The 22,974-nt window shown below is 48.0% G+C and overlaps 1 protein-coding gene across 2 annotated transcripts in view; it reads right to left on the bottom strand.

Moving 5' to 3' along the window:
- Positions 1–22,974, bottom strand: part of DNAJC7 (DnaJ heat shock protein family (Hsp40) member C7) — a 34,199-nt gene that overhangs the window by 6,648 nt on the left and 4,577 nt on the right. Inside the window, exons 1-13 of one of the 2 annotated variants that reach the window (XM_090044414.1) lie at positions 16,301–16,633; positions 14,979–15,067; positions 14,284–14,408; positions 14,080–14,193; positions 13,282–13,356; positions 10,741–10,859; positions 8,161–8,314; positions 7,227–7,391; positions 5,833–5,924; positions 4,314–4,387; positions 2,970–3,116; positions 2,549–2,701; positions 1,890–1,952 (exon numbers count right to left, since the gene is read on the bottom strand). In XM_090044414.1, coding sequence (XP_089900540.1) covers positions 1,890–1,952; positions 2,549–2,701; positions 2,970–3,116; positions 4,314–4,387; positions 5,833–5,924; positions 7,227–7,391; positions 8,161–8,314; positions 10,741–10,859; positions 13,282–13,356; positions 14,080–14,193; positions 14,284–14,408; positions 14,979–15,067; positions 16,301–16,317 — 1,387 coding nt within the window. In that variant the 5' untranslated portion in view covers positions 16,318–16,633. Of the gene's footprint in view, positions 1–1,889; positions 1,953–2,548; positions 2,702–2,969; positions 3,117–4,313; positions 4,388–5,832; positions 5,925–7,226; positions 7,392–8,160; positions 8,315–10,740; positions 10,860–13,281; positions 13,357–14,079; positions 14,194–14,283; positions 14,409–14,978; positions 15,068–16,300; positions 16,634–22,974 lie in introns of those variants that run through there. The other variant, XM_090044413.1, reaches the window with a different exon arrangement.

Raw genomic sequence — 22,974 nt, 5'->3', positions numbered from 1 at the left:
ACTTATTACTAGTCAATCCTGGTAGCGCTCAGGGGAGCGGGGACTCTCCCAATGCCTGCTGGTCCCCCCTGACTAGTTTGTAAATGGCCACTAGATCCCCCCTCAGCCTTCTCTTGTGGAGGCTGAACAGGTTCAGGTCCCATAGCCTCTCCTCGTAGGGCCTGCCCTGCTGCCCCCAATCGTGCGGGTGGCCCTCCTCTGGACCCTCTCCATGTTGTCCACGTCCCTCCTGAAGTGCGGTGCCCAGAACTGGACGCAGTACTCCAGCTACAGCCTAACCAGTGCCGCATAGAGGGGGAGGATCACCTCCTTGGACCTGCTCAAGATGCATCTGTGGATACACGACAAGGTGCGGTTGGCCTTCCTGACTACATCCCCACGCTGCTGGCCCATGTTCATCTTGGCGTCAATGATGACTCCAAGATCCTTTCCTGCCTCTGCACTGACGAGAAGGGAGTTCCCCAGCCTGTAGGTACGGTGCCGGTTGTTTCTCCCCAGGTGCATCACTTCGCACTTGTCAGTGTTGAAACCCATCCTGTTCCCATCCGCCCACCCCTGTATCTTGTCTAGGTCCGATTGCGGCCTATTCCTCCCTTCCAGTGTGCCCACATCCCCCCACATCTTAGTGTCATCAGCAAATTTGAACAGGGTGCTTTTTACCCCCTTGTCCAAGTCACTGATGAAGATGTTGAACAGTGTGGGCCTGAGGACCGAGCCCTGGGGAACCCCACTGGTTTGTGGGGGGCTATGGGTGTGTTTGCTCTCACCCTCCTGGTCCTGCCTCTAGGCCAGGGGCAGGATAAATGTGGCCCATGGGCCAGGTTCAGCCTGCCAGACCATTCTATCCAGCCCACAGGGCTCCTAAAAACATTTAGAACATTGCACACCCCCCCCCAACAAAAACACCACACATGCATCCTTTCACTCCTAGCCCTCGGGTACGGAGCAGGCCACGTGCTCCCATGGTCCAGTGATGCAGCTGGGGGCCATATGGTGCCGGAGCAGCCAGGTGGTGTGCAGGGAAGCAGTGAAAGCCCTGGCAGGCAGAGGCTCACAGTTTGGGGGTGGGGGGTGTTGGAGAGGGCCAGCCTTGCTACTGAGCCCTGCCAGCTTCCCCTGCGTCCTACTGCCCCTGCCTCCTGTCATCTTTGACAGGCAGCCAGGAGCAGATAAATATGAATTTTCTACATTTTTTAGGGGCCTGGCAGGCTGAATTTTGCCTGCCCCTGGCCCAGAGGCAGGACCAGGAGGGTGAGAGCAAACAGCAGACAGGGCATGAGAGGCTCTCCAAAGCTCAGGAGCACACAAAATGTTCCTACAGGATGTATTAATGTTGGTTAACTGCTGAAAGTAACCTCAGCAGCATAAGTGTCTTCTTTGTCCCCAGGAGCTTAGGAAACTGATACATCAACATCCAAACCCTGGGAGAAGAGATGGTTCTCAGAGAATAGCAGTACTTCCACTGTCCCTGGCCAACTCAAAAAATGCCCCTCTTCTGAAACAAGAGCAATTGCTCCAGTCATACATGATTAAAAGGAGACACTAAGAACTATACGTACCTTCAGCAACAGCAATTCTGTATCTAAGCAACAGTCAACTTGATTCTTAGAGACACAGAACCAATTAGAGGCAAAACTTGCACACTCAACTTGAGGCAGGAGCCTTTTCTATACAAGTGTCAGAAGCAGCCATCAGCTAGTGCACTGTACAAAGCCATACCATGTATTATGATTCTATGAAGCCTTCTGTGTCACCAGATATACGTGACAGCAGGGAAATCAAATTACATCCCTTTCAGTCAGCACACCTATTCTAGGGACCCTAATGTGACTGACATGACAGGAGTGCTTGCATAATTCCAAAACCAACCAAATTACATTTCCACCTACCTTCAAAACTGAAGCCACCAGGTCCACCAAAGAAGGCCTTGAAGATATTGTTTGCATCAAAGTCTACACGGGAGAAGAGAATGTTCCAAGTTAAACGTGAAAGGACAAGAAGCTGCTTCATGTTATTTCAGGATTCTAAACAAAGGACTAGAAAGCACTTTGCAAATGGATAAAGAAGCAGTGTGTACAGGGCTCCTTTCTATCCTCTTACCCAGACATGAAACAGAGGCACTACAGAACAGGTGAGGAGAGGTAGTGCAGACAACCGGAGCCAAGAAAAGTTACCCAAGCATTACAGGCAAGTGTACTGTCTAGAGCCAGGATTCATCAGCACCCACTGAATCAACCCATTTACTCTTGGGATAGGCATCAGGTCCTGTTCTTTCAGCAGCTGCACCCATTTACAAAGAAGCCAGTACCTTAGTCAGTCAGTCCTCCAATATCAGAGGGAAGGCTGTTCCCCACCCCCGAAACATGCCTTGGAGACTTCCCACCCAAATACCAACAGTGTCTGACCCCAACATCCCAGACTTGTGTTGTGATACTGAAGGCAGCAGGCTTTGCACGCATTAGGAACAGCCCCTCCAGAAGAGAAGGCAGATCTGACCTGTCCTTTCCTTTCAAAGCTCATCTTTGCTGAACACTTTGGAGATACCTACCTCCCATATTCAATCCATCCTCTTCCAGATCTTGCCCACTGTCATAGCGAGCCTTTTTCTTGGGATCGGACAGAATGGTGAAGGCCTCGCCAACCTCTTTAAATTTTTTCTCCTCCTCTTTTTGCACTTCTGCACTCGCCCCACTATGCCGGTCTGAAGGTATGGAGATGGGTAGGAAAGAAGCTTTCAATTACTACGAAGCAGAGTTGTGAAACACAATACATTCCAGGCAACCCTAGGCTTTTACGAACTAACAGCATTGAATGGCCAGAGGACTTGGGCAGTTCAACTCAGTGAGTGTTTTTGAACTCAGATCATTAAAGAAACTATTTGTTCAGAAATTCTCTCTTCCACTTGTTCCCTGCTCTCTGGAAATCAAAGCAGTGAGCTGCAGTGATAGCAGGGTACAGCTGCTGGGTACCTGGGTGATGCATGAGTGCACGTTTCCTGTAGGCCTTCTTGATCTCATCTTCAGAAGCATTTTTATCCACCCCAAGGATTTTATAGTAGTCTTTCCTTTTGCTTTTTTTCAGTTCCAACTGTGCATTTTTTAGGAGCTGCTTGTGTTCTAGAAAGAAGAGCAGTGCAGAAGGAGAGCACATCAGATCAAGTACACCCTTGAGTAACAGAAGAGCACTGTTAAAGAATAAACAAGCTAATTTTATTTTACTATCCACTAACATCCACACACCCTGATGTCTAAGTGTCACTAACCATTATACAAAAACACACGCCCCATAGGTTCAGCAGCCAAAAGCAGACAAAGATAGTGCTCATGCTGAATTTGAACTACTCTACTTATTCTCACACAATTCTCTTGCTTTACCCTTGGTGCAATGAAGCCACACAGTCAATGTAATGGTTCTGATAGTCTGGCAATGCCACAAGGTGACAAGGCCATTTTTTGTTGAGTACAATGGGAAATGGATGTGCTCAGCCTGCTGACTTCAGACAACACTCCAACATGAAGGGTTGTTGAAGACTAGGATTCTGAAGGAGCTTTAAGTCACTGGCATTTGGGCACCACCTCTTTGTTCCTTCAAGAATTCCAGTGCCAGGTGATCCAATGCTAACTGCTTTTTCAGCAGCTGCATTCATTTCCACCTGTGCTGGGTGCCTGGTGGTCCAGGCACTGCTCATAACACTTCTGGTTGTTAAATGAGGGGAAATATCAAGATCATAAATAGTTAAAGACCTGGTACCAAGCCACTGTAGCCCCCCTGTGCAGTATTATGGCCCTACTGCTATGAAGGGTAGTTTATTATAGCACTGCCAGGGTGATACTTCACAAAAATACAGGTGCCATAGCACGAGGGCCTTTCAACCAATAAGTTAACCACACGGTACCCCTGTAGGAATAATTGCATGTTTCTCACTGACAGAGAACTTGTAGCACAGGAGCAATTAAACGATCTTCTCTCAGTAACCTGCAGAGCCTGTGGCAGAAGCAGAACTGAACCCAGAGATGCTGAATCCCAGTCTAGTGCCTTGAACCACAAAATCAACCTCTCCCCCACCACCTACAACATTGGGAGAGAAACTCTCACCCATGCTTCTATGAGGCAGGTGTTTCAGAGAGCTTCGGGGGATATTTCCAATATTATCCTTTTGGAATCAGGGGCGGCAGGTCAGAGCGTACAATGGCAATTAACAGTGTTTATCGGCGCTCCTGCCTTACAAGAAAAAAAGAAGTCAAAGCAGAAACATTGGTCTCCTTATCTAGGGGCAGGTCCAAAATGTAGAAAGCAAGCACTGATGCTCTTACCTTTTGTTTTTTCTGTCTGATAAACCTTTTCATAATCCCTTACGGCATCTTCATATTGTTCGGTGTCCATATAGCTAATGCAAGGAAACAACTGTTGTTACAAAAGATATAGTTTACAAAGAATAAGAAAAGTCACAGTGCAGAAGCAATAAAAATAGTAAGGAAACAACACAGGTGGACCTGCTGAAACAACTGCAATTGTCACAGCCTGAAATGGAACAGTGGGGCTGGTTAGACCTCAGAGCCCAGACTCCTATGCTGCTCAGGGATAAGTTAGGAAGGGTGTCATAATAGCCAGAGCCTGTACCTTGGATTCCAGTCTGAGCCTGCAGCCTTACTGGGTGGGGTGAACCCTAGCAAAACATCAATCTAGTAACTATCTCAACTATTGACACTTGCAGGAATTAACCCCAGCTGCTGGCAGAATCAAGCAGTTGTGGTCGTGGGAAGGTAAGGGGGCGATATTTCCATTTATAGACTAAGTAATTATGAAGAACAGCGGCTGTTTATTGGCAGATGGACATTTTTATCCATAACACGTTACTCCGTATTAGAGTCCTGGGGGTGGAGGAAGCCTAAACTTTAAAGGAATGTCAGACATTTTAACTTCTAGCAAATAGATAAGAGGAGTCCTCTAGGGCATGTCCAGGGCAGCAAGTGCCCAGATAGCTCCAGGGGTAACTCCAGAGGCCTAGGAGAAGGACATGCAGAATTCTTGCCAGGGCAGAGGCAGGGGGTGTTAATGCTCAGAGTACTAAAACCCTGCTCTGAGCATTAACACCCCCCCTTTCCCCCCCCCACATACACACCCCTACTCATTCAAGAAGTCATTTCTCTGGAACAGCCATGTTTGAGAGCGAGGGCAACAAAGAGAAGAACATGAGTTCCCTGCCAGGACTAAGCAACATGCCTCAGGGCTAGCACAGCAGGCAGGCAGGCTCTGAGTGCTCACAAGGGGGAGGGCACACAGCCACATTCACTGGAAATGGTCAGACATGCAGACACTTGTTTTTCTCTTGAAAAGACATGGGAAATGCAAAGACCTATCCTTTCAGCACCCCCTGTCCCACTGTGCAGTGCAGCAGCATGATCCAGGGGCAGGAATGTTATGATCTCAATGCTTCACAGGGAGACAGGAAAGTCCATTTCAAAAGCAGGTCTCCTAATGAGTGTGTGCCCTTTCTGCCCAAATAAGCCCTGCAGCAGGGTCTTAAAGGAACATTAACAGAGTGAGACTCTGGGCAGGATGCTGCTTTCAGGGAGAGTGAAAAATAACCATAGCATCCAAAAACAAACAGTGGTTGGAGCAACAGAGTACCATAAGGTCCCTGTCTGCCAGGGGCTCTCGGTTTCCTCCATCACTGCACATGTGGCCAGCTTGTGAGCACTTAAGCCATTTTCCCAAAATGCTGTTCATCCCAGCCAAACTAGCCTCTAATTTGTTATCCATGCAACATGTGTTTCTGCAGAAGCTGGTCCCCAACTGGAAACCTTCCCAGTGCACTCAAAGTCTGCTTACCATTGTGCTCTCCTCAAATATGCTTTGATATACGTGTCATCCAGTTTTATTGCATTTGTGCAGTCATCTATTGCTTCTTCTAGTTTCCTAAGCTACAAAGCCACACAGTTATTAAATGCTCCCCCATTCCCAAGGTACAACAGAATATGATACACAAAGCTACAATCCCATGCAAAACAAAAGCTGCAAATATACGGGGGTTCGCAGAGCATCTGCAGAGACCTCTCCCCCAGCTGTTTGGTGTGAAGTTCCTTTCCCCCCCCCCCGGATAATAGCCGGAGATGAACTACAATTCTGCAGAACTCTGCTTGTTACCAATGTCATAGACCTTTTGCTTCATGAAACAAGCTCAAAATTGGCTGGAACTGGCAAACCAGCCTTCTTTTAAACCACATGCTGCTGCTTTTAAGTACTGTACTTGGAAAGAGAGGGAGAGGAAGAGAAGGGAGACGAGGCTTGTGCCCACATTAACTCTCAACAGGATTGTGCAATTGTGAAAATGAAGACAAAAAAAGAAAAAAACAGTGCCAATTTAAAGCAATATCTGCCAGAGCCACATGTGGCTCCCCAGCACCACCCCAGTGTCTGAAGTACCTCAAGTCTGTTGACCTTCTAGGCATACTGCCATGCTCATCTACTGCTGTAAGCACTGACAGATGTTGGGCAGTTGGAGAGGGATTTCTATCCAGCAGGAATAAATTGTGGCAAATTTAAGCTGTCCATGGGCACAGCTACACCACAGTGGCAACACATCCCCAGCTAGATGACCCAGAGCACACCCTACCTACACATTTCTGCTGGCAGTCCAAATGCAGAAGCACACCCACTGCAGGATCACCCACTGCTCTCATGTATGCTGGAGACTAGGTGTCTTGAGTGGCCTTGGGAATATCCTACCAGACCATGCAATTGCTGTGGTGTTGATATGGCCCAGGGCAGACAAGTTTGCCACTGTAGTTTTTGGCACACAGCAAAAGTCCTAGGCACCTTCGACAGGCAGCCCTTGAACCAGAGTTCCTTTTTAAACTGAAAAAAGAGGCAACAGAATCTCCTTACTCAGGAGACAAGCAAATAAACCTGACAGGCCCTTCGTGATGGAAAAGACTCATTTGCTTGAGACACCAGTTTCTTATGCCATTCAGAACAGTCCCTGTCCCTTCACCAGCAAGAAAGCCAAGCTTAGGGCCTGCCATGCTGAAGGCAACCATTCTACTCATCAGGGTGGAAAAGTATCAGTAAACTAGTTGAAAACAAAGAGAAGCTCAGCACCCCACCTCCTTTCTGAATGCATGTGGCCCCTCACTGGCATCCTACACACTCCTCTACAGTGCAGTCCATGTTCCTTGGGGAGAGCCCCCAATGGATGACCACCTGCAAGCTCACCCACATCTTACCTTTGAATTAACTGTCCCTCGGTTACAGTAGAGTTTGGCATTTGTTTTTATGTTATTGGGATCTATCCCCAGTGCCTCTGTGTAGAGTTCATAAGCTAGTTTATAATTTCCTTCTTTAAATGCTTTATTTCCATCTTCTTTCTTTGCTTTAAGTGCTTTGGCATTCTGAAACACAAAACACCAAGATGAGGACAGTAGCTACCCCACAGCATAACCCCCTTCTTTGGCTGTATCAGGCCTTACAATACACCTAACCTACTTCCAAATTCACCAGCAAACTAGAGAAGCAGCAGTTTTGCCAACACTGTTGGGCTTCTTGCCTTTCACAAAGGAAATGGCTAGGAAACAGGTGGGATCAGTTCCAGCCATGCCCCACAGGAAGACAAGGCACAGTCAGAACACACCAAAGCAGCAAACCCCATGTTATTAAAAAAGAAAAATAAAAAGCAATTATAAAGGAGCTGATCCAGATGCTGTGCTGATAGGGAACTAACTGAAGTACAGGATGAAGAAGGAAACTCTTTCAATGCAAATCAAACTGTAAATCTTAACATTTTGACAGTCCGTTAAACCTAACTAGCAATCAAGCTGCCACCGGAAACCTGGTATCTAAGACAAGAGCCCACCCTTGGCTTATTGGTACTGAACTCTGAGGAATGTTAAATCCTGAACAGAAAACAAATAGCAGGGAGAGACAGCTTGCAGAGTGATATAGCCTATGAGAGAGATTGCCTTCCTCCAGGAGCTATCCCAGAAAGAGGCAGCAGATGGGGTGCAGGAAGGATGCAATGTGCTATAGGTTTTTGTGGTTCTTGGGAATTTTAAGCCTTCAGAAGGAAAGAGAGATGAAAAGCAGGAATGTGAACAGGGACTGCAGGAGCAGGCCCAGTTAGAAGGATAGTTATAAACAACCAGCCTGGCATCCATTACTTACTCGGCAGGCCATACATGCTTTCTCGTGATCGGGAGCCATCCTGAGTGCTTGGATGAAAAACTGAACAGCCTTCTCAATACAGTCTTCATAGTAAAGGCAAAGACCTCTGACATAAAGGGCGTCTGCATTCGTGGAGTCCATTCGCAAGATGTCACTGTAACAGTCACAAGCATCCTCAGGACTGGATTTAACCATCTCGATGATGTAGGGCACTGCGGCTTGCCTCACCTGGACCCTGCTCCCATGGAGATGTCAGCATCCTCACCACCTCCTGACCAAACCTCAACCCCTTGGAAGAGGAAAGCCACTTCCAGATCTTGATGTGCAGGAGAGGAAGCCTTATTTGTGACTTCAAACACACCAGCACAGACCAGTGGGGAATCAGCTTCACTACCCCAAGTTATGACAGTAATGCCATAGGTCAGAAGTTTTCAACCTTTTTTTAACAAGTGTACCTCTTCTGTCCCAAAGTTTCAGCTCATGTACCCCTTTATATTAAAATTATTGGGGGGGGGGTGAGCACACGTGCCCCTCCCTGCCCCCCCAGCAGGTAAGGCTGTGAGAAGTGGAAAGGGCCATGGGGGGGGTGGCAGATCGAGGCCCCTGCAGTGAGGGAAGGTGTGGGGCACAGACAGGGGCAGGGGGTGGAGTGAGTGGGCCCCTGGCAGGGCTGAGTCATGGAACAATTGGAGATCAGCTAGCTTGTCCAGGGTTCCCAGTGGGGAGTGGGGGTTCCCACTGCTGCATGCACCCTGGCATGTGCCCCCCCCAATCTGTGTGCAGGGCAGAGGCAGCTACCACTGTGCGCTGGGCTTTGTGCGCCACTGCAGCTGCCTTGGGAGCAGTGCGACGCCAGGTGTGTCCAGCTGCCAGGCGGGCATGGGCTGCAATGCAGCCCAGCAGCAGCAGGCACGTGGTGTCATACCACTCCGTGGGCAGCTGCAGCAACGCACAAAGCCCGGTGAACAGTAACAGCCACCTCCACTCCATGCAGAGATCGGGGGTACATGCCCCCCCGGCCTCCACTGGGGTGTTTAGTAGTGGGAGCCCCTCTGTACCCCATACAACCTTTTTAAGTACCCCTAGGGGTACACGTACCTCTGGTTGACAACCACTGTCATAGGTTAAAGCAGTGGTTCTCAACTCTTTTGGATCCAAGGCCCCCCTCACTCCTGACCTGCAGGTCCCTGGCCCTTTCGGTGCCCCTCATTCCCAACCTGCAGTCCCCTGGTGCCCCTCAGTCCTGAACCACAGTAGTGGCGGGAGAGGGGCTATGGCCCAGATACCACTGCTCCCCTTGAGGCTGCCCGTGCTAACCCCCCATCCCACCTCCCCTCTGGCAGCAGGAGGTGGTGAGGGCATTGTGGGCCTCCCAGTCCATTACTCCTCCTGCTGTTGGCAGTACAGCTGGTACAGGGGTCCTAGTGGTTAAAGTGGCAACAATTCTTGCCACCCTGTTCTGCCCTCCCGTGCTAGGTCCTGCTGGTTGGTCCAGCCAGGCTGCAGCCCCATGTGGGACCAGAATTTGGGGGGAAGGGGGGGGCGTCCAGGGAGAAGGCATGAGCCCACCATTGGCCCCCCGGATGCATCGCTTGTTCCCCTACCACTCCTCAAACTTACCTGTGAAGAGCCGCTCTACACCGCTGCCTGGCTGATGCATGTATGTGTGCATGTACACACATCCACGTAGGGCCCCTGCTGTATCAGCCTCCTCCCGCTCCCCGCCGCCCCAAGCAGGCTGGAATTCTGCCAGTCTGCAGTTTCCCACATTTTTCTCCTGTAAAGGAGAAAATCTGTATTTTTCTATGAACCTGGCAGTGGCAGTAGGCTCAGCCTGCATGTGGGCTGCCTCAGCTAACCCTGGAGATCACGATTGTGCCAGTTCCACATGCCCCATGGCACCCCTGAAACCTGCTCATGGCTCCCCAGGGGACCCCCAGCTGAGAACCACGGGGTTAAAGGTATTCGTTTATTTAGCATGGCATTGTTCTCAAACCAGCTCTGCCCAGAGTATCACAGGCTTTCACTTCCATTTCTCTAACCACATTTAACTCCCCCCACTGACAGCTGTCCTGAACTAAGCTTCCTGGCTACTGCTCAAAAACACCACTTCCTGTTTTCTGCCCCTTGTGGCTGTCCTCACCCCTTGTTTAACCTAAAATCTCTGCCTCCCAGCTGCCACCACAGAGCCCTCCCAGGTTCCAAAAATAGTCTTGTTGCACTAAGGAAATGAGTTTCCTGGCCAAGCTTGTGACACAGACGCCATGCAGGGAAATGCAGTGCTTGTTTAAGTAGGACAGTAAGTAACCCATTGGGATTAAGGACCTAGCATGGTTATTAAGTGGGTAGCCTAATGAGATCAAATGGCAGAGCGCTAAACGCTAACATCTGTCCTTCCTTGTAAATCACACCTTGTATTAGAAAAGACTTCACTTATTAGCTCAGTGCTTCTGCCCCCAAATCCTTTACTCAGGGCTTTTTAAGATGAACAGACTCATCCTGGGCTGAGATTTGCTGGCTCATTGTGCCCCAGTGATTATTTAGCAAGTCAACAATTCCAGATCTGAAGAATATTCCTACCTTGCTACAGACTGTGCTTCTGGATAGCGACCCAGTAATGCTAAACACTCAGCTTTGAGGATTTTGAACCGGTGACAAGCAGGAGCAAATTCCAAAGCACGGTCCATGCAAAATACAGCCTAGTGAGAGAAGAAAAGCAAATGAAAACAAAGCCAACAGCCTCAGGCCCAGATTACCACAGCCATACTGGCTGGGTTGGTTGGGTTTTTTTTCCCCTTCGGTACATGGACATATGAAAACCCAGATGCTTGAATGGTCAGTAGCTGTAAATGTAAGTCAGCAGAAATCCTGATTCTACAGGTCCTTCACATGTACAAATCTATAGCTCCCTCTGTGTTTCTAAGAGGTGTTATGCAGCACCACATATACCAATGAAGGTCACATGGGACACCTAGAAAAGAAACCCATTCCCTTTATGCTTTCTAACATGATGGTGATGGGCACTGAAGAAAACCTGAAGAGAAAACAATTCTGCTTCTGTGTTCCCTGCATTTCTCACTCCATGGCTAGGGTGTGTGGGAAATGGCAGAAATTCAATAGATTGAAAAAGCTCGAACTAGACTGGACAATACACAAGAGGATACAGTGCAGGGACCGATCTTGCACTGGCTTGACTGTAGTGGCCTGAGTGACCTAATAGGTCTTTTCCATATCTTAGTTCTCTGGTGGGGACAGCTGCATGAGAACAGGATCATTGTTCCACTAAGGTTCATCTGCTCCTATGCCCTGGCTCTCAATCCCTCATTTGTGACATCATAATTAGTTGCTGTGGGGAGCACTGAGATGCTACAGATCGAGGACCCTGATGCCTTCTGGGTGGGGAAGGAGCCGAAGCAGCTCTCCAGAGACAAAGATTTTGTTTCATATGTACATCCTAGCAAAGGGAGAAGAGAGGGATGAAGAAACCCCAAACACGAGACGTGGGCTGGGTAGATAGAAAATCCAGGTTGTTCAAGACATCCCAGTTGTAATTTGCACTCGAGAGGCAGAACTGGGATTTACCATTATGGGATCCTGAGCCAAACTTCAAGACTCTCTCCTGCAGGCATTTTTGGCCTCAGTAACTGATTCCAAACAACATAAACTTCGAGTTTACAATGAAGGAAAGGAAGCCTCCTGTCCTGGGCCAAGCACTAACTTTACATACATCCACTAAAGGCTATTGGATGTGTGCACAACTTGCAGGTGTGAGGCGAGGGGCAAACTGGCATTTCAGATTTCATCCTAATATTCTTGTTAAGATCAGTCAGTGCAAGCTCCATCTGGCCACAACCCATGGGGGACAGAGGGAGAATTAGGGCTCTGGCAGATGCACTATGGATACTGGTGGATTTCTGTTAAGCTAGAGGAATGTAGCATAAGGTGCGTGGCCACAACCCATGGGTGGACCATGACAAAGTTGCCACAAAGGTGAACTTGTCAGCTAAGGGATGACAGGGACTGCTTCTTAATTCCCCCTACACCAGAGAAGCCTGTCAGTGAGCAGGCTTGCCAGAACCAGTACGAAGAGTTAAAGCACTGGCAGCCCTTAAAAATTCCTGGATGCTAGCAGTCCAAGACCAGAGACTGCTAAGGCAACAGGCAGTCTCTGCTCTGGTGCTTTAATGGGCAATGGGACACAGAGCTACCCATGGTGTGGCAAGGGCCTATCAGGTGGTTTGTACTGCCTGATCAACCCCTGCCACCACTGCACCCCATCCCCCAGTTTCTGCAGGCATCCTTGAGAGCTCACCTTGATGGATGGGGGTAAGGGAGAGTGAAGCACAGTGGGATACTGGGGGTCTCTCTCAGGACCTGCATCCACATTAAATATGTGATAGACAAAGCATCCAGTGACAAGCGAACAGCAACATTTTTTTTCCTGAGGAGCCACCATTTTTTTGGCATGACAAGCAGTGTGAACATGCAGTCATCTGGTTTTTGTCATACTAAACTCTCTTATAAAGCACAATACATGTAAAGGGTGCAAGACCCTTAGAAACAACACTGGAGAATGCCTTTAATAGATCTGTACCTCCTGCCAAACATCCTTGATGGAACACTGGTGAAGAAACTTCCTCTGTCATTATGAAGGCGGCCGATTGATAGGAATCCTGGTCGTTAAAAAAAAGCAGCAGCAATATTTAATCTATAGCTGCTGGGAATATAATCTAGTGGAAAATCCTCTCTTTGATACCCAGCAATCCAGCCACGTCCAACCCAGGCCTATTAAGAGCTGAGAAGATTCAAGTGAAGCCAATTAGCCCGTTTTCTCTTTGTCTATTTAGTACTAGACCAGTTGGAGACATCATTTAGATTCATACTGCTCGCAAGGTGCCCATTTTTGTCCCCCATAGCATGAGTGTTACATAGCAGAAAATGGAATCGCTGCCTTCTCTCACTCTAATTAAGGTCCTGTGCTTATACAGAGAAACGGTGTGTGAGAGCACACATGTGCAAAAGCACAAGAGCGTGCACGCATTTCACAATTCTTGTTTCACTAGCCAGAACAGAAATTGCTGCTGGTAATACTACAAAACAGAACACGTGTATTGATTTTACCTTCCTGAAATCTCGTTTCTCAAAGTCTATTTCAGCTATTTTCTCGTATTCCAGGACAGCACTGGCATTCTTCAACTGAAAAATAGGAGAGAAAAGTCATCTTCTATCACTCTGCAACTCTGCCATAGGGCTAAACCACTAGCCCTCAAAAAACAAAGCATGAAGTGTTACTGGCCAGGGAGCAACACTATTCCAAGGGAGCAACACTATTCCAAAGCTAAGCTTGCTTCTTCAGTGCAGGGAAATCAAGGCTGGATTGATACCCCTGGGAATAAAGGCCTATGAACAACAGCCCAAGAACAAGACTAGCAGCAAGACTGCAGGCATATTCTACCCATCTCTCCACTCTAATGGTAACCACTACTAACTCCTTATGCTCAGCTAGTTCCCCTTTTTTCCAGGGATTTCATAGATTTCATAGACATTCGGGCTGGAAGGGACCTCAGAAGATCATTGAGTCCAGCCCCCTGCCCACGGGCAGGAAGTCAGCAGGGGTCATAGGATCCCCGCAAAATGAACATCCACACTTCTCTTGAAGGCGTTCAAAGTAGGTGCTTGAACAAAAGACCAGCTGAGCCCCCAGGCCTTTTGGATAAGGAGACCATATTCAAGAGAAGCCTGGAGAGACTAAGTTGTCTGAGCACCTGCAGCTAATTTAACCTCTCCTGTTACATCACCACACACAGTGACAAGGACTACTAACCCAGTCTGGATTTGATTTGCAATTTATTGTTGAATGCCTCTCCAAGCTCTCAGTTCCACTCCCCTGCATGGCCCTGATGAAAGAGTGTTTCTTACCTCCTGTTGCGCCTGAGTATTTTTATGATCCAGTTCTAGAACCCGTTGAAAGCAGCGGCTGGCAGCCATGGCATTTCCTAGGGAGAGATGACATTTCCCTTCCCGGAGGTGCCCCTGAAAAGACGGTGGGAAGTGAGCGCAATAGCTGTGGACACGGGGTGCCAAACACAAGCAAGAGATGCACCAAAATGGCTGTTCACGTACCCTTACAAAGCAATCATCCAGTCTGACTGACTGCTGGGAGTCTCCTAGTGCTTCCCGGAACCTCCCCAACATCATCAGGGTGGCAGCTCTGTTGCCATAATAACTGGCATTATGAGGACATGTATCTGTGGAAAAATTACATCATGGTTAACGTAATACAAAGAGCTACTAGCATTGTGAAGTACACTGGAGGGATCATACTGAATTCAAATGCTTAATCCCTGGCTGCAAGTTTTGGTTGGTACTACCGGAAATACTTTTATATGGGGGTCACCTCAGGAGCCAAATTGGGACCTCTTGTGTTAAGAACTGTTCAAGCACACATAAGAAATCACATAGAGTGTGCTAGCCTATGCAGATCAGCCTGGGGAATATTAGTGATCACATACAGGAGGGAAGAGAGCAATGCTTTTATTTTCCACCACTGCACCAACCTGAAGGAGCTCAAAGCCAAACCACACAGGTGGATCAGATGCAGAAATACTGCTCTGCAGTGCTATAGCCACCCCCCATCTCTCATGAGCCTTTACAGTCAATCCACTGAAGTTTTGAAGACTGTGACAATACAAAAAGGTTTCGGCAAGTGCTGCTGGCTACCCCGTTCAACTGATACTCCATACTTATCATCCATAACCCGTTTTGATTTTCAGTGACAGGATTCAGCAAGGCCATGACCATCCCCAAGTCACTCTCACCTATGGCTTTTGTGTAGTAGTTGTATGCTTCATTGTAATCTTTCTTGGCATAATAAACATTTCCTTGCTCCTTGAAAGATTCTGCTTCTCTGCAAGGAAGTAAAACATCACACATTAAGGTGACAACCAAATTGGAGATGCCCTTTAGAGTGACCACCACCCAGAATCTGATCCCTAGCTGATCTAGGGCAGCTCTTTGCTGCTCTACCAGCATAAGGCTTATTTGTCAGGTCCCATATGTGGCATTCATGGAAGAAGTGGGCATCCCTATGTGCTGGAATCGCTTCTTGGACCCACAAGCAGCTGACCGCTCATAGGTCAGCCTAGGACCCAGCAATAGGTTAAAACCACTTGTGCGCATCCTTCCTCTTGCTGCACCAGTGGTCTTCTTGATGCTGGCTCAGCACTGGAGAACATTTGCTCCACAGTTCTGAGAAAGCAGCTGCAGGCACTTTTACAGCACGTACCAGTCACAGCCCGCAAGGTGCCGTGTGCCCCCCCGCACCCACTGAAATCAACAAAGAACAGACGGTGGTAACCATCTTTCAGGACCAGCTCAATGCTTTCCAGAAAGTGGCCAATGATGCATATATCCAAGAGTTCCTCTTTAAATCAATGAGGACTGAGGGTACTAGGCAGAGTTTATGGGGGGGCCCAGCACTTCTCTCAGGAGCAGGCCCAAGAAGAGCCTTTACTCTCATAAGTAAGGGTTTGCAGGGATAGATTTAAATGTAAGACATGTGTAACATAAAAAAAAAACCACTTGAAAGCTAAGCTCCCCTGCAAGCAAACAGCCCTCCCCATTTCTGCTTTGCACTCCCTGTTTCAGCTTTGCTAGGTTAGCAGGGCAGCTTCACTGGGAGCTTGTCCTGGCAGCGCTCTGCATCCCCACAGCAAGTCCTTGGCACTGCATACTTCGGGAAACGCTGCAGTGAGGGACAAATTCCGTGCGTGAGGAGGCGTAAATCAGGCGGAGCTGGGCCCCAGCACTGTGTTTGCTGTTATTTTCTGCTCTTGAAAAAGCCACATTCATCTATATTTACAAATGCTCCTTCTCCCACATCCCAGCTGCTCGTTCATACCAAGGCTTGTAACTTGTAACTGCCTGCTTCAAAGCAGTGACATCTCTCAAAAAACCTCTCGAGTCTTGTGAGGCAACAAAACACAGAGTTTGGCTATTTGGGCAGTCCCAGGAGTTCAGCTTTCTGGAGTCCCCAAGTCCATGCTGAAAAATTTACACAAGAATGTTTCTCTGCCCACTCTTTCTACACTGTTTAATGAGGAAGATAATAATGAAACAGACATTAAAAGATGCAACTCACCCTGTTCTAGGATGCATTTCAACCAACACCGGCACAATGGCCTTTGGGTCTTCACCACTGCACCCAAAACCACAGAAATGAACACATCTGATGTTTCCAATGATTAGTCCTTCCAAACCAACTCCCACAGCATACACTTAATACCTCATCCTCAGAGGAAAACAAGTCCCAGATAGAGCAACAGGACAAGTTTGCAGACTACAAACTTAAAGATCAAAAGCCATTAGTGATACAATCCAGGATTCCAGTAATGCTACATCCTTCTGGCATTGACTGCTATTGTACTGGGCTAGTCCAGCCACGGATATTAGTTGCACCCAAAAATGACTGCCTCCTTATCACCAGGAGTGTAGTCGACTAGCACAAGTCACCTTATTCCTTATAAAGGAAATGCCTGCCAACTGATCCGAATATAGATTTCCCAGTAGCTGTGGCGTAGAAGCTGCTGGAACTAAAATAAGCTAATGGGACATTCCAGCCTGCCAGAGCAGTTACACTCGGAGGCTTAGATACTCGGATCCCTCCAGGGAGCTGTCAGCCAACTGTCTCCACTTTCAGAAAACCAAAGTGTGGAGAGTTACCAAAAGGACCAAAGACTCGGCAAGGCATTTTACCAGAAGTGATTTACTTCTCCTGGAAGTCCCAAGCAATCCAACACCACTGCAAACAGCTTTAACAATGCCAAACCTGGCAGGATAGGGATGCAGAGTGAACAGATCAGGAAGCCCCTGTATCGCATCTTTGGCTGCCCACTTCCCATAACTCCTAAGGAGAGGTAAGGCTATTGATCTCTCTAACTGCTGGCAAACTTCAACTACCGTTGTGGTAAGTATGCTTTGAGGCCTGAAGAGCAAGCCATACGAAAAAAGCCTGACAGATATGGGACTGTTCAACCTAGAGAAGAGAAGACTCTGGGGGGGGATTTGGTGGCAGCTTACAAAACACATCGGGGTGAGCATCAGTGGCTAGGTGAACAACTATTCACCAAAGCACCCCAGGGGAAAACCAGAAGCAACAGTCAAACTCCTAGATTTCAGATTGGATATAAGGAAAAACTTCTTCACGGTTCACATGACCAAACTCAGGAATAGGCTCACAGCGAGGGTGGTGCAGGCACTTATCCTGAAGATCTTCAAAGGGAGACTGGATGCACACCTTGCTGGGGTTATGTGCCCCCAGCAGTCTTTCCTGCCCAGAGCAGCAGGGCTGGACCCAATGGTCTCACGAGGTTCCTTCCAGCTGTAAACTTCTGTGAATCTGTAAGGTAGCACTGTGGTAATATCCTAAGGCTCTACTCAGGGTCATGCTAAAAGTTATATAAATACAGAAAGATAGGGACTACCTTGAGGCGCACACACAGTTGAGTCCGTCAACAAAGACAAGGTTACATATTTAATTGGAGTCAACTGTTCAAACACTTTGGAAATACAACTATTAGGCGGGACTCCTGGCAAACTGCTCCCTCCAAGAGACACTGACCCTCTATGCTGTACCTGTGCAGAGGCACATTTGATCCCTGATGAGCCTTCTGGTATGAAAAAGATTGGCCACCCCTTGCTTGAGCTGTGGCTACAATGCCTATAATATAAAAAAAGTGGCTCTCCAGTTGCAGCGTAGGAGGCATGAGTTTTCTTACAGCATTAGAACAAGAATCCTTTAGGAATACATCAAGTAACAGCAACAAAGGAGCTTTGCCAAGTATGCCTGGGTTGTAGATGCACTGCAACAAGTCAGAGGCCTGCTGGCCTACAGTGTTTTTAGAAACAGCCTATTATTATTTAATGCTTACATCGTGGTATGCCTAGAAGCCATCCAGGTCAGCACCATTATGCTCGTCACTGCACGCAGCAAATGACAGTCCCTGAACCAGAGGCCTTTCGACACCAACACCCAATTCAATTATTGTTCATTACAGACTAACCCATTATGTGAGAAAAATCGTCTTTTCCAAGAACGGCACCCACTAAAAATACTGCTACGCTGAGATGGTCAGCGTTCTGGGCACCCTGGCTATCTGCCAGCCCCTTTCTCTATGGGGGCTGAACCGCCACCGCCACGGCCCCTGGCTGTCCAAGGGAGCACATTTCAGCAAAGTAGCAGGCGTTCTGGAGCAAACAATGGGAGCTATTTGAATCAAGCCCACTAGAGAGAGGACAAAGGGAATTGTGTTGTGGCCAGTTAACATGTTTTTAACCTCATTCAGGTTTGCCATTGGCCATTCCCACACAACTGCCTCATGCAAAGGGTTGTTTTCACTGAAATGTCGCAGCTTTGCCAGCTGGCAAAACAAAAGACACTGTGTTGTCACTCCACAGGCTTCAGGGTCACAGATAAAATATGTGCTACTTGCTTCCATTTGTAATTTTGCTACCAACTAGATTCAATCCAGGACATCGGTAACGGGACACACACGCCCCTAGTGTAACTCCACCAAAGTTAAGAGGTGCATCAAGAATCAATAAGGCCCAATACAGTTAGACTCTTTTTAAAAGAGGTGCTGGGGAGTCACCAGGTAGCAGAGAAGTGAGTTATCCAAGTGTGCAAATCCTGAGCTGGGAGTGTAATGAGCTCACGTCCAGGGCCTGGCTGTTACAGAAAGTCCATTTCAGGGCTCGCAAGCATCTGCTATCATCTCCCATCTAAGTGCTGGCTTTGGTCTGGGTGGAACTTCTCTTCAGTGTCTGGTGAGAAGCTACCAAGATCCCCCTCTTCATGCTCGTCCCACCAACATGGGCGAGGATTCGAGCACAGCTCGGAGCACCCATGGAAGGATGTTGTGCTGGGTCCTCACACGGGTGCAGCCTTCTGCTGCTGTAGTGACACCTGTAGTCACAGCTCACCCTCAAAGTCAGCCCTGCGGCATGTACGTGGCATCTCAATGCGTCTCAACATCTGACTGTGAAAGTGGAGCTCTCCTCAGCACACCCCGCCCCCCTTGAGGACATAGAAGCGTATCCTGAAGATGCCCTCTGTTTTATAAGAGGAAAAGGAATTTGCTCGGGAAAGGAAGGAAAAAAAAAAAAAAAAAATCACTCACTTCACTAATGCAATTTTCCTTTTAGTCAGTACATGCTCCTACTGGGGAGCCATGAGCTGAGAACAAGCACATTTCAAAAGATATCTGTGACCTACCTCGTAGCTGCACCATGCTGGAGATTTCTTATTCTGTTCCTCCAATATTTGATGCAGGATCAGGAGGATGGATATACATCACAGGCCTTGAGGGGGAATTCATGTTTTGGAAGACTAAAAAGGTGCTAGTGCGCAGTGTCCATTTCAGAGTGGGATTATGGTTCACCCATTCCAAAAACAGCAAAGAAAATGGTGGGGGCGATCCCATGCAGCAAGAGCTTTGGGATGGGATAGCTAACCCAGTAGCTTCCTCTCTAGTTTCCATCATTTTCTGGAAAAATCTCAGAGCAACAGCCCATATTTAAAATTAAGTGCTGTCCCTTGGAAACCCTTTGTCTTGCATTCTGAAGAACAGGGACGCACAGAGCCCGAGCCACCACTGACCTCACGGCCTGCCGAACCACTTACCACAGGCACTGAACAGCAGCAGAGGACAGATTTATAAGTTCTCAAGCAAGCTTAGCAGTCAGGCTGCAACCAGATGGTGCCTAGGATGTACAGGTGTGGGGCTCAGAGCCGGGACTCCTGGACCTGTTCCTTGACTGTCAGCAGTTGCTGACCTCTGCACCTCAGATATGCTCAGCTCTGAAGTGAGAGGTTAACTACTGACTTACCTCCGGGGACCTGCAAAGCTATGCCATGTATACAAAGCACTTTGAGATTCTACAAAGGATATAAGGTCAACTATTTCCTATTCTATTGCTGTTGGACTCTCTCTTTTTTACCGCTTCCTTTTACAGAGCTTTGTTGACAAACTACAGCGCCTTGGGTAGTACTATGCGATGGGAAGAAAACACAGCCGCTTTTATTGTTTGCATGGTTCTAAAGCTGAATAGTGAACAAGATCTTGCAAAAAAAAAAAGCAAGGAGCCTTCAAACTGTGTAGGCAGAGTTGCTGGGTAGGCAAGATGAGTGGCGTGAGAGCCAGGGAAGAGAAAAGCAGCATCTCTCCCCAGTTGTGTTCCATCAACATTGCAGAGACACAGAGAAAACTGTTCTTGTTTACCACAGTCCCTGGCTATAATAACAAAAAATGCAGATCTCCTGATATCATTAGTAATTGTTCCATCCAAACAGATGCTGCAGTCTGAATGAGGTCATTCTGCATTGCACTGATGTAGGCTGCATTCCCCACTTGCTACTTTTGAAGCTGAAGAAGAATCGTGTTTTGCTAAAAATACAATCCAGTCCTGAATGGGCTCCTTTGTTAGGAGAGGTTAGTGTATCTTCAGGGCCTCTCTGCCGTAAACCCTGGGGGTGGGGAGGAATAGAGTCGCATCAAGAATCTCAGCAAGAAACTTCTTTCATTGCCTGTGAGCGCTGCAAGCGCTGCTCTTGAGGGAGCTGCATTTGGAACAGCTCCCTTCCCTTGCAAGTTAGTGAACATTTGGCTTCTCCTCTGAAAAGCTGTGTCAAGCCCCCTCAGTTCTCAAGGCGTTTCTGCCAATTCCAACCTGGAAAGCCTCATTCCTCACAGTGTAAAACTCTACATATGTCCCTGACACCTTCCTCAAGGCTCCAGGCAAGAGGGCTTCATCTCAGACAGGAGACAGAGCTGCAACCACCATCTTTCCACCACACAAATCTCCCCTGAACTCCTCAATGCCAACACTCACTAAGTGGCTGAGGGGGCTGGAAACCATCACTACGCTCTCCCTATTCACCTTACCTCCTCCGCAACTCCAGTCCTTAAGAGTTCTTGGGATTCAGTGGCTGAGAAGAGACTTCATCCTGAACAACCATGAGGCAAGAAATGTGGTTTTGCCCAAGAGCTTGTCTCCTGACTGATCAGAGCTTTCCATCTGCCTCCCACTGGCTTATAAATCCTCGCTGTAGTTTTGCTCCCTCCAAGCTCACAGCCAAACTTTTAATCATTTGAATAAATCTAGGTAGCATGTGGTTTTCATGACATAGATTTTCCAGAAGCATCAGAACTTCCGAGGCTCTAATCTGAACAACATTCAACCTGCCTCAGTGATTCATTTAAGGGATTTTATTCTGTGATATGAAGCCACGTTTCCTTCTAGCTGGTAGGGCTCTATCCTGGCTCTGCCACTGGGTGTTATTCAGCTACCTATGTGAAATAAACTTTGTGATCTCATGGCAGATCAGCGGGCAATCTCTATAGTGGTCCATACTGCCCATCTGAGTATAAGTTAACAACTGAATGGAACCCAGAGACCAGCCATCCCCTCACCATGTGGAGGAGCTACCTCCAGGTCAGGGAACAGACAGGGGATAGGGGAATTAGCATATGTAGAGATCAGCAAGCACAGAAATCTACTCCAACAAGGGACGTGCAGCTTCCTGGCCGGACACATCAGCCCCTCTCTCAACACCAAACTCATAACTCTTTTACAATTTAAATGGTGATCTTACCCTGCAGCTAGACGATGTCAGGCTGGGAGCCACCACAGCCCAAATGAACACAGTGTTAAGACTCCAGCCTCCAAGCTGCCTGCTGCTTTGTGCACCAGCACCCCCTGATGATCAGTAAGCATCGCTGCTACCAGTGGCTAAGCAGGGATATTCAACTGATGAAAGGGGACCTGTTGCTAAGAGGCTGACACCTGGGGAAATTCAGTATCTGTGTAGGCAGATGGTTATGCATACTTCAGAGTCATTTCCAAATGTTGTGGTGTTTGATTTCATTGTTACATACAAATATGCCAGAGAAGAGGAGGACAGTCAGAACAAGCTGCTAGAGAATAATATTCTAAACCAGGAATTGGCAGCCTAGGGCCTGCAGGCTGGATCCAGCCTATGGTGCCATTTTATCTGGCTCACAGACCAGGGGAGAGATTTAGTGGTGTTTCAGTAACAGGAATAAGGGGGGGACTAGGGCTATGGCTGCAGCTGCATGGGAAGCAGCCCGTGCTCAGAGTTAATCTCTGTTAAAGCAGCCCCCTGCTGCAAAATGCTGACAACCCCTGCATTAGATCAGTGGTCAGGAACTTTTTGGAGCTACAGGCTGGGACAACCAGGCTCAGGTCAAAGATGAACCTGTATTCTAGCTGAGCTACCACTGCTTCTCCCTGCCCCCTGGCTGCAACACAGGTACATCTCTTACGCATCTGGGACAGGTACGGGCAAAACTCCCACTGCAAACAATGCTGCCACAGCTCCCCAGGTCAGACAAATCCACAACGCTCCCTTAGTAACATTCCTAAAGCCTACACAGAAGGGATGCGTGTCAGAGATGTACTGCTTCAGTTTAGTTTTCCAGGACACGATTTTGGGCCCCAATACACAGGAGCTATTGGCCTTCAAGTTCAGCTTTAAATGCAATTAGGGATTTCTTTTAACTAACCGGTTTGATAACTAACATGCAAGCATGATAAGTTTTTGATCTAACAGGATTGCTGCATTTTCTTGCATGTGACACATCCCCAAATATAACACACACGCACACTATTTTTGAAAGGCCCCAGGAAGGGAAAAAGGCCTTACCTTGGTAGTATGGGTAAGTACATAAAGTCTGGGCAGCAGGGCCCATTCCAGCCATGGGGCCACACAGTGAGTCCCATCCCATATGCTGGCTC

This window comes from Crocodylus siamensis, chromosome 4 (genome assembly GCF_052110815.1).
Source record: "Crocodylus siamensis isolate JL-2025a chromosome 4, ASM5211081v1, whole genome shotgun sequence".
Lineage (NCBI taxonomy): Eukaryota > Metazoa > Chordata > Crocodylia > Crocodylidae > Crocodylus > Crocodylus siamensis.
This window is presented reverse-complemented; position numbering and strand designations above follow the sequence as displayed.